This window comes from Cornus florida, unplaced genomic scaffold (assembly GCF_030987335.1).
Source record: "Cornus florida cultivar Cherokee Brave unplaced genomic scaffold, ASM3098733v1 CherokeeBrave_3.0.0_Hap2_Chr06, whole genome shotgun sequence".
In the NCBI taxonomy this organism is placed as follows: Eukaryota; Viridiplantae; Streptophyta; class Magnoliopsida; order Cornales; family Cornaceae; genus Cornus; species Cornus florida.
The window spans coordinates 93402229-93414045 of record NW_026775576.1 but is presented as its reverse complement, the minus strand read 5'-3'; the positions used below and the strand labels follow the sequence as shown (position 1 = coordinate 93414045).

Here is an 11817-nt window from a genome sequence, read left to right as displayed (position 1 = left end):
TTTTCTTTTTTTTCACGATAATAACGACCAATGCTTGTTACTGTTCATCCAATTTGTTGATGTGATTTAATAAAATTGTGCATCTTTTATTTTTAAATATATATTTTAAATCTTAACTTTTATTTTTAAACATTTAATTTAAAACTATTGCAACACATCAACAAGTTGGATGATTGCAACCAAGCATTGTTCATAACATAAACCCAAATACTAAGAATCAATCATGCAACAACTAACACAATTCAAAATTTACTGCACTATTCTTTTTCTTTTTCTTTTTCTTTTTCTCTTTTATGGTAGATGCATGTGAAGTGTTATTTCAAATTTTTATTATTTTTAAATTTCAAAAAAAATTTATTCTTAATGTAATTTTCTTACTTTGAAATTATGAAATAACACTTCTCATGGACCTACCATAAAAAAAAGTATTTGAATGAATATTCATTTCTCATCACTATAAAAATAAAAGTATTAAAAATTAAAGGTATGTTTGGTTTAATGGTAGTGTGTTTTCATGCTACAAATTTACCATCTTGCCCTCTCGTAGTACGTATATGCCAAGTAAATCTCAGCCGTTGATTACATGAATTTTAAACATGATCTAAAGTGCGCTTGCCAACTCAAAAGCTGACTTCTCATTTATAGTAGTACTAGTACTACTACTAGCTATTGTATTATTGTACTAGCTGGAGATTGACAATAACTGCACGGAGGATATGATGTCACCGCTTGTGTATATGCTAATCACGATTGCAGTGACATCATCTAATTTGTAAATACTAGTACTTGATAATAGCATAAACTTTTTTTTTTTCCTTTTTTTCTTTTTTTTCACGATATAACGACCAATGCTTGTTACTGTTCATCCAATTTGTTGATGTGATTTAATAAAATTGTGCATCTTTTATTTTTAAATATATATTTTAAATCTTAACTTTTATTTTTAAACATTTAATTTAAAACTATTGCAACACGTCAACAAGTTGGATGATTGTAACCAAGCATTGTTCATAACATAAAGTACTAAGAATCAATCATGCAACAACTAACACAATTCAAAATTTACTGCACTTTTCTTTTTCTTTTTCTTTTTCTTTTTTATGGTAGATCCATGTGAAGTGTTATTTCAAACTTAATTATTTTTAAATTTCAAAAAAAAATTATTTTTAATGTAATTTTCTTACTTTGAAATTATAAAAATAATTTAAAAATAATTAAAATTTGAAATAACACTTCTCATGGACCTACCATAAAAAAAGTATTTGAATGAATATTCATTTCTCATCACTATAAAAATTAAAGTATTAAAAATTAAAGATATGTTTGGTTTGTAACTTTAAGAATATTTTTATTTTTAAAAAATTGTATAAAAAAAAAACTCTGCTTAGTTCAATTTTTAAAAAATTCATTTATAAACAAATTTGTATTTAGAGAATTGTTTGTTCATTGAATTTTTTAGAATTATCTTTAGAGTTACAAACTAAATAAACCTAAGATTTTAAATAGTTCAATTTTGAAAAAGAAACTTATTTATGGGATGGGGAGTTAAAATTTATCGTGTCACTCTGAATCGATTTGTTTGCTATCAAAGTAAGAGGACATTAGCATGTGCCAAATTTCAAAATACTAGTTTATGAACAAAGGCGTACCACCTCTTTGTCTTTTAACAAATAATAATAATAATAATAATAATAATAATAATAAATAAAAATCCTTTAACCAATCAATGTTTTTCGATTTCATAATTGCCCTTTTTTAGTTACATAATCTCTTTAAGTTATCCTACAACATATACCAATATAGAAGTAGAGATTCAAAAAAAAAAAAAAAAAACGGAAACAATATGTTGAACCCTTAACCTCTCTCTAAACATGTTCACTAATGGCATCAACTTCAATCTGAAATCTTAAAACCAGTTTTTCTTACACATTGCGAGAATTGATAAAGAAGAAGAGAGAGAAAATTGGGATCGACAAAAAATATGAAGATAAGGCAAATCAGATGTACCTAAATATATGGAATGTAATTTAGTCAAGACACATACACATACATGATATAATATATATTAAATACCATATTTCAAAACTAACAGATTTTCCAAACTAACAATTGTCGATAATTATGGGCTATAATACAAAAGAAAAGTGAGACTACCAAATAAATTAAAAGGAAAAATTTATAAAACAGTTATTAAGCAACTATTTTATATGATATGCAAACTGTTGGCTTTTAAAGAGTAAACAATAACACCAAATTCATGTAACAAAAATAAAATGTTTAGATAGATGTCAGAAGTGACTACAAGATATTGATTTACAAAACAAAATTTGAACAAATTAGATGTAATGCTTATTAGATTCACTTGGTATAAACATCCAAGAAAACTTATAGATGCATCAATAAGGAGAGAAGCCTAATTTGAATAAAAGGTAGAATAGAGATAGAATGACCAAAATCAATATAGAATGAAATCATTAAAAATAAATAAAATTTAGAACTTAAAAAGAATAAAAATTTGAAAGAGACCCTTACCTAACATTGCGAAAGTTACAATAGTCGTTATCTTTGATATTTAGTATCACATGAGACCCTAGCTGGGATATAAATATGGGACACAATTATACTACGGACATGATAATATGAAAGATTCCAAAAAAATATCATAGAATACAAGGAATGGATAATATATTATAAGTTATAATTTAAACCAAAATAACAATATAATAAGTTATAATTTAAACCAAAATTATAATCTTTGCTTATTTTATACACATTATTCTGAATAAAATCCTTAATATGAAACTTAGTTCTAGATTTTTTTTTTTTCTTTCTAAAATTTAATTTTTTTAAATTTCCTCATAATATATTTTAAAATAAAAAATAATAATTACAAAAATAATTCACTTTTTCTTCCTCTCACACATTTTTCTGAATCCATCCTTGATTATAGTATAGTTAGAGGCATTGTTAAAAAAATAATGATAATAATAAAAAGTTATAAAGAAAATAATTTATTGCCAAAATAATAATAATAATAATAATAAAAATATATATATAGACTAAAGTATACAATTCCCCTGCCATATAAAAAATGTGTATCGAACTGCAATTTCAACGACCCATAGGAACGCAAACTTCGTCACTAGGCAGCTGATGTCACCGCTTATGGATGCTAATGAGGATTTCAATGACATCATTCTTAGCATTCTGTACCACTCAATTTTGTTCCCTGCATCATCATCAGAGTTACTGTATTGAAATAATTTTCTTATTTTAAGGAAATAATGCCATCAACCAACAATTAAAATGTTATTAACTTGATAAAAATAAAAATAAAAAAGAATTGCAAAGAAAATATTAATAACAATCATGTTAGAACAATTCAACATGCAATTCACAATCTAATTAATTTAATCCAATATTTTTAGATCTCTCCGCCAAGAGTTTGAAAAAAAAAACTGACATTTTGTGTTTTTAAGGTTGACCTTTTTAGTATCTGTCGCCCTACTTCCACTAATTAGTCTTGACTCTGATTTTAAAAGAGAACCTCAATTTTCTTTAGTCATTACTCCGATTTTATTTTCTCATTCCACATTCTCCTTAATTTTAAATATTAAAATGGCCATCAGCATAAATGTTTTATGGAAGCATAGAATAATTAATTAAAAGAGAAACACATCTAGCGTTCTATATTATTGGTATTAATATAACGAATATATAAAGGATGCATCAATAGTTTGTGTTAGGTCATACAATTTATTTAGCGGACTACAAATGACACATCACTAAAACAAATTTTTTTTTTTTTTTTTTTTTTTTTTTTTTTTTTTTTTTTTCCGAACGGTAAAGAAGAATATTAATCATAAAATGCAGTCTTAACGAATATATAAAGATGCATCAAAAGTAAATTATCTTTTGTAATGTTAGACTGCTTAATCATAAAATGCAGTCTTTTTATTTCTTTGTATGTGTATGTATTTTGTTTTTCAATTACAAATCACTTTAAATAAATAAGTCGTCTAATATTACAAAAGATAATTCATTTTTGGGTTCCGTTTGTTTGAATGTAAAATATTTTTTATAAAATATTTTTTTATTTTTTAATTTATGATGTTTGATTATGGTAAAATATTTAAGCAGAAAAAAAAATATAAAAACTTAATAAAAATAATTTACTCATTAATTTTCGACAAGTCATGACCTTGACCTACACTTTTGCCAAACATCAAAAATATATATATTTTATCTAAAAAAAAATCCTAAAAAATGTATTAAAGCCACATTATAATCATCAGTTAGATACCAAAAAAGGTGTATTCGTAATATGGGACACCCTCACAACTTTATGATAAACAAGGTTCCATTAACTAAAAGCTTGTGTACAAGCATCTACAAAGTCTAAACATCCGTTCTCCTCTTTTGAGTTTGCACCTCCGGAGTCATCTTTTGAGTCTTCTTCTTTTCCGGCTGGAACTTTATTCCAATAATACAAGATTGAAACGCAAATGTAGACCAATAGGTTGCCAACACAGAGAAAAGCTAACATTTTGTAATAGCGATCCAAACGGCTCCTATTTACATTGCCTCCGAACCAGATTTTGAAACTGAAGACACAGCCTATGCTAATGAATTTCCCAATGCCCAATACACAGTCCGTGAACGCCTGCCCGTAGATTCTATATTCAGGTATCTCATCAGCAACTTGACTTTTGAAAATTGTTTGGAGCCCTTCTGCGGCAATTCCTTCCATAACTCCCAACAAACAGTACTGTGGAGTTAACCACAAAATACTCATAGAAATAGTAGTTTCTGTGTTGTCTTCCAATCCCGCTTTCTTAACTAAATGCAACCTCCGAATCTCAACCTGCATTGCAGTGATGCAACATAATATGCAACTCACCAACCCCAAACCAATTCTCACAAGCGTAAATTGATGTTGTGTTTGTCTATCGCGGAACTTTTTGATTAGTAAGTCGCAAAGATAAGCAAAAATGAAGCTTGAGAAGGACTTGAACAAAAAGAAAATGTTTTCTGAAACAGTGTATCCATTCCCAATTTGATAATTCAAGTTGGTAGCTTGCTCAAGGAAGAAAGTAGTCCCGGTTGCCTCCACCACACTGTACACAAGGAAGGTTAACCACATAGGTACCATTCTTAATAAAACTTTTTTTTCGTTATTCACTTGTGCAACCTCTCTTTTACTTTCTTCTTGCTTTCCAGACTCCGCAATAGCAGCTTTGTCTAACCATTGAAATAGAAAAAAACCAAAGCAGAACAGTACATATGCGATGGCCATGGTAATTGCTGACATCTTGAACGCATATGCCCACGAATAAGAATTTTTTGAAAGCGTAAATGTAGATAAGGTAGCACCTGAAAATCGCGCCATGCGCCACCAGACTTCTACAATGGCTTCCACATCTTTTTCTTCGGGCATATCATCTTCCTCATCCATTTTTTTTTTCCCTGCATATCTTTTTCTTCGGGCATATCATCTTCCTTATCCATATATTTTTTTTCCTGCATATCCCCTTCCTCATCTATTTTTGTTTTTCCAGACATATTCCCGAATTCCCCATCTCTACCGCGCTTCGACTCACTCTTTTTTATCTCATCAACAAAATATTGAAATAGAGGCGTTTCGAGTCCTGCAGTACCCAAACCTATTAGCAGCAGTGCCACATAGAACAGCCATGCCTCCCTACTTTCAGTTAGTTTCCGATCTCGAAGCCATAGTAGCACCAATCCCTGCATGCAAAAATGGAGGAAGCTAATTAAATGAAGGTGCCATCTTAATTAATTGCTTGTTGGAGTACTATGTGCTGCTATTCATGAAGCTAGCTAGTTCAGAGTTAAGCAGCAAATATTGAAATATTGAGTGTCGCTGCAATGCTAACAGCAAGAATGGCCAAAATTTAGTTTCTAAAAGATGAGGAAAACTTGTTTGCGCCCGTTATACTCTGCAATTGGCACATCCAGATCATTCATGTAACACAGATACCTGCGTGTATTATTACACATGTCGATAATAAATGATTGAATGTGTCTATTGCACGATACAATGACCCAAAAAACCTTAATCTATTAATCGATCCATGAACTATGAATTCCTTATTTATCAATATGTAACCGAACTGTAAAGCTCAAATCAAATTAACACCACTACCTAACATTAAAAGTAATTCTCCTAATAGATCTAAAGAATAATGAAGAAAAAATTAGTGAGACTCACATACCCAATAAATAAATAAAAATAAATAAAAAGGTGATGCCAATATTCCTATATTAATAGTAATATTAATAATAAAAGCAGCAAAAATGCTGAGTACCTTGAACCAAGAAGAAACTTACAATGATATAAAGAGGAGTCGTGAGCGCGACCATTCGAAAACGTCCAATCCAGACATGTGATATGTAAGCAAGAACAATAGCCAAATTTCTTGATAAACCATCTTGCACATTTATAACGGCTGTGGCTTTTGAAAGATCTGGGCTCGCCCACCGACTTGTCAGATAGTTTATCAACAAATTAATCACTGCATATTCTACCAAGGCACGGCTGAAAATCATACCTAGAAAAGAAAGCAAAATTACAACTATGATTAAATATTGAGCAAACCAGCTAGCTAGCCACCAGAAAAAAATAAATAAATAAATACTGATCAAGTAGTACAATACCAAAGATAAATGAGGCACGCGGTGAAAATATAACACAGTCACAAAGCAAATGTTTCAAATCAGTCCTCCTTTGACGGAGATATGACGACCAACTCCTACCCATATTGAGTGGATCACCCTGCTATCAAAACAAAAGCAACAACCTGCTGCTTATTTCATTACTACTTCAACTTGCTAATCAATCCTTAGAACTAGAAGAACCGAACCGAACCGAGTGCTAAACAAACATAATAAAACTAGGTTAAATACTCTTATAAATAACAAACACGGAGAAATGAGATGAACCCAAAGCTAGCACAAATTTGGTCTCTCAGCTCATGTAAATGGAGACCTAGAGTACCGTCAGCGTGTAAAACTTGGCAACTGTCAGCGTGTAAAACCCGGCTAGAGTACTGACATTTAAATCCATTGAAGTCAACTGAAAGTCTTAAAATAATGGAATCCAAAAATATAAACAAAATAACAAGTTTTTGTTTATTATCATATATATATAGTTCATAAGATACGTCAGTCATTCAGGAAAACAACAAAATAACAAAAGTTTGTTTTTTTTTTCTTTTTGGGGGAGTGGGGAACTGGGGAAGTCCACTCTCCTGTTGGCTGTTGCTGTGAAGAGACATTCAGTTCTTTTTTCGTTTCAATTCAATTTGTTCCTTCTTATTAAAAGTTAATGATTATTATATTTTATTTTTATATATTTTAAATTTAATATAAATATAAGTCATTTTATTAGTGTGTCATATTAGTGACGTAAAAAGGAGGCAAGTATTGTTTAGAAATTAGAATATAATAGCATACAAAGAGTAACATCCAATAACAAAAGAACAGAAAGTAAACGCAAAACTTAATTCAAGGCAAGCATTGTTTAGAAATTAGAATATAATTGTTGAAAAATAAACTTAATTTTAGTATTTAATAAATCATTTTAAGTATTTGTCTTATATAGTGTATGTGGGCATTTAGTATGTTAGTGAATAGTAAATTATCTTAATGAGAATTAGTATATGAGAGTTAGTGTGATGATGAAAGTTACGTAAAACCAAGGGTCATGGGAGTTAAGTCTAAACGGTTATGTTAGTGGGAATTAAACCGCCTAAATACCATGTTAGTGGGAGTAGTGGGAGTTAAGCCTAAAAGTTATGTTAGTGCGAATAATTAGGTACTTAAATGTAATTGTTACACCTATGTTCATGTGGCCTATATATTCATGTACTCTAGTCAAATAATAGTAGAAGTGTAATAAAATAATTATTCAAGTATTCCTCCATATCATTTTCTTCCAAAACATTATTGAGTATTGTGTGTCTCTAGGCCACTATTTCCAACAAAGTGGTATCAGAGAAAAAACCAACAAAGTGGTATCAGAGTTAGATTTCATGTTTAGAGCCTAGACGATCCTGAAGGCCTGACAAAGTTAATCCTAGAAGGTTCAATATTTTGAGAAAAATATGTTTCTCCTTTATAATGATGAAGGGGAGAAAATGTATTTTCTTAATGAGAAGATGATGTTCTCTAATCACAAGAGAATGAGAATCATCATGACTCCTGGTGTCTTCTCTCGGGGTGTGCACAAAACAATGCACAACACTTTGAGTTTGAAAATTAGTGTCAAGTGGGCATCATAATTAAATTTATAAACCGCTTAACACCTATACTATATAGTATGAGTAAGAAGGGGTCGTCCCAAGGGATTGGAGTCGTACTTGAATGTGAAAATGCAACTAGGGTCAGTAGGTCGAGTGATTAACAAATGGTTGGTTGGTTAAGTAAACTAGGGAGTAACTAAAGTAAATTAAGTAATTGAATGTAACAAGAGTAAGCAAGAAAGAGAGAGATATCTTGGGGTTTAGAGGTCATCACCAAGTAATGTTTTTCTACACTTCCAACTAGTGACTAATGAGGGTAAAGTGTGCTGCAATATTTGTGTGTGTGTACTTGGTTAATTCAATTAGCAAGGGTGACTAATTTAAGCATACATTGTCTAATCAACATGTGAAAAGCACAATATATCTAGTAATTAAGTATATATTGTCTAAATAGCATGTGAGAAGCATAACATATTTAGCAAGTCATTAATCCTTTAATTAAGCTTATAAGCCAAACACACCACAAGGTTAGAGACATATGCTACTTACATTCAAAAGTATGAAACATCAAACAACTAGCATGGATTGTCCTCTCATCTAACAATTATGCTATCACTACACTACAATTAAACTAATGGCATGAAATTAAACTAACTAAGCTAAGGGAGAGGCATAATCCATCAAGAAGTGAGCATGGACCATCTAGAAAATCACAAGAGCATTCTTTTAAGCACAATGTTTTGACAATCCCTAAATCCATAGCATTAATACACATAGACATGCATTAATTACACAAGGAATAGAGGTAAACACATGAACATCTATTCTAGCATACATAGACATATGGATAGAATGAAATGATTGATTGGAAGCATTAAACCACACAAATCATTGAATAAACAAGATCTATATGTATCAAAATGTCAAAATATCAATTACAACACTAATCCCTCAATAATACACAAGATTAAGTTATAGAAAGCATGCTTGGGGCTAACTCTAGCCCCAAGAGGATGTCTAGCCACTCATGGTGATGATGCTCCAACCCTCAAGGGCTAATTTCATGGTTGAAATCTGCTCTTTGTTTATGAAGAGTCTCCAATGGTGTCTTTAGCCTCCTCCTCCTCTAAACTTCCTCTCCAAGAGATGATATGAAAAAATGTTGGCCCCCCCTTTTTTTAAAAGCAACCCTTATCCTTATATAGGTAGGTCAAAATGACACCCAAAATGAGCTAGGGTCGTGCACACAATGTTCCCTAATGATTGGATAAAGGACAACTTTCAATGAGATTGAATTTTAACTTTTTCGCACTGTAGGAAGTTCGATCGATTGAATCTTGAACTTGGATCGATCGAAAGTAAGTGAGATCGATCGAACTTAGGCTGGATCGATCCAACTGGCTGAGCTTTTTGGAAAAAGACAAATCCGAAATATTTATGGGAGATATTTATGGGAAAAGGACAAACGTGGTTAGTGGGTGGTACAGCTGTAGATAGGATCAATCATTTGAATAAGGACAAAAGTGTTCGATCGATCGAAGAATGGTGTTGGATCGATCGAACTTTTGGAACTTTATGTTTTTGGGTCATGGCTTGGATCTATCTTGAAGTGCTCAGATCGATCATTGTTCGATCGATCGAACCTTCAACTTGGATCGATCGAACCTTGCTATTTGCCACCTTTGGCTTCATTTGCTTCCTTCTTTCTCCACTTAGCTCCTTTCTTTGATTAATCCCAGAATTGCTTCAATTAAGCTCTTATTTAGCTGAGTTAGCTTATTTTCGGGATAAGTGCCTGAAAATGGAAATAATACGAAATCAATCTAAAACGGTAAAGTAAGATAAATAAAGGTACTAGAATGCCTAAGCTTAAGGGGTTTAAATACGCACTTTTCAGTGCTCATCAACTCCATACCTCAAAGCATGTGATTTGTGGGATGTTGTTGGGTTAGAGCCAAAGAATGGCATGTCCAACACAATTCGTGTGAAGAAAAAAGAGAAGGCATTGGTAGTGTTGCAAAAGGCAATACATCAAGAAATTTTGGAGTATTTTGGAGAGTCCAAAACTCCAAGTTGTGTTTGGAAGATGCTCGAGACCATCGTTTTCAATCAAAGAGGTGAATCACTACCCATAGAGTATTAGGTACAATGCTTTAAGGATGATGAGTTTACGAAAGATGATTATGAAAGTCTTGATGATAAAGTTGTGGAGAATAAAGAGATGTATCATGCAAATGAAGTTGAAGATTTTAGAGATTCAAAAGTTGATGGAGAATTTGAAATGGTGAATGAGGAAGAGGTAAGAAAAGGTGTTAAAGATAAGAATGAAAAAATGGAGGAAAATGAAGTGAAAATAGAAGATTTAGAAGAAGAAAGTGCTAAAGAAGAGGCAAAAGTTCAAGTTGGTAAGTTAACACTTTCAGATATTGTAATACCCCTAATTTTAAAAGGATAATCCTGGAATTTATTTAATTGTTTAAGTGCGTGTTAATTTATTTTATTGTGAAATTTGTTCGTTTTAATTGTGAATTAATTAGGTGAATTATTAATGATTTGTTTGTATTTATTTTATTTCGTTAAATTGATTTTTTTATTGCATGGTTATATTAATTAAATTACGTTAGATGTGTTTTATTAAATTAGGTTTTTAGAGGTCATGTAGGTAGCCGACATAACTAATCATTAATTAGGTTTTCCATGGGCCGAGTTTTCAGTTTAGGGTTTAGTTAAACTAGGGTTTTGGTGTAAACCTATAAATATATGTCTTACGTTCGGTTTAGGGTTTTAGAACCCTATTCACGACATAAAGAGAACAGAGAGAAGCATAGAGGAGTCTGGGAGAGAACAGAGAGGGAAAACCAAAGGATCACCGGAAAAGATTTGGAGAAGACGTTAAGATTTTTGAACCGAATCTCACAGGCAAGTTTTATAACTAACTCTATGCCTTTGACTTGTGTTCTTTACATCTCTAACTCAATTCCAGGAACAGATAAAGGTTTAAAATCAATTTGGTTCGCATGTTTGCATTGTTTAATAAACATATGTTCATGAACTGTTAAATTGTTCGTTTTACAGTTTTGTTTGTTTTTCAGTTTTGTTTTACATAATTTATGATTTAAAGGATGTCAATTGATGGATTAAGAATTTTACTAGTTCTAAAACATATTAGGAAATCTTAAAATTAATCTTGAGCGCAAGGTTAGATACTTGAACAGTATGTGTTCTTGTATGAGTTTTAATCCATTTAGAAACTGTTTTGCGTAATTCTTGTTCCATATGGTTTTGAATAATAAGTAAGGAGTTGAATCAACTTTGGAACTCCCTAGGACTTAGTTTTAATCAGTAATAAACTTGGTTGGAGGAACATAGTTGCCGGACACCGCCGGAATTACAGAAGAAGACACACAGGGGAAGAACCTACTCTAATTTGAGTAGAGCAGGCTCAACAAAAGGGTAGAGCAAGCTCTACCTTAGGTAGAGCCGGCTCTTTGGGCTCTAGAGGCGGCTCCACCTTGTGTGGAGCCGGCTCTACTAAGTGGTGGAGGCGGCTCCA

The 11817-nt window shown here is 31.4% G+C and overlaps 1 protein-coding gene across 1 annotated transcript; it reads right to left on the bottom strand.

The window, feature by feature from the left end:
* Positions 1-4363: 4363 nt before the first annotated feature.
* LOC132314617 (protein NRT1/ PTR FAMILY 5.10-like) lies at positions 4364-5389 on the bottom strand. The gene has a single exon (XM_059813457.1). The coding sequence runs from the start codon at positions 5387-5389 to the stop codon at positions 4364-4366; it is 1026 nt and encodes a 341-aa protein (XP_059669440.1).
* Positions 5390-11817: the final 6428 nt, after the last annotated feature.

What these genes read in the sequence shown, in the direction of transcription:
- LOC132314617 (XM_059813457.1), bottom strand. Translation starts at nt 5,389, where the DNA reads ATGGCGCGATTTTCAGGTGCTACCTTATCTACATTTACGCTTTCAAAA.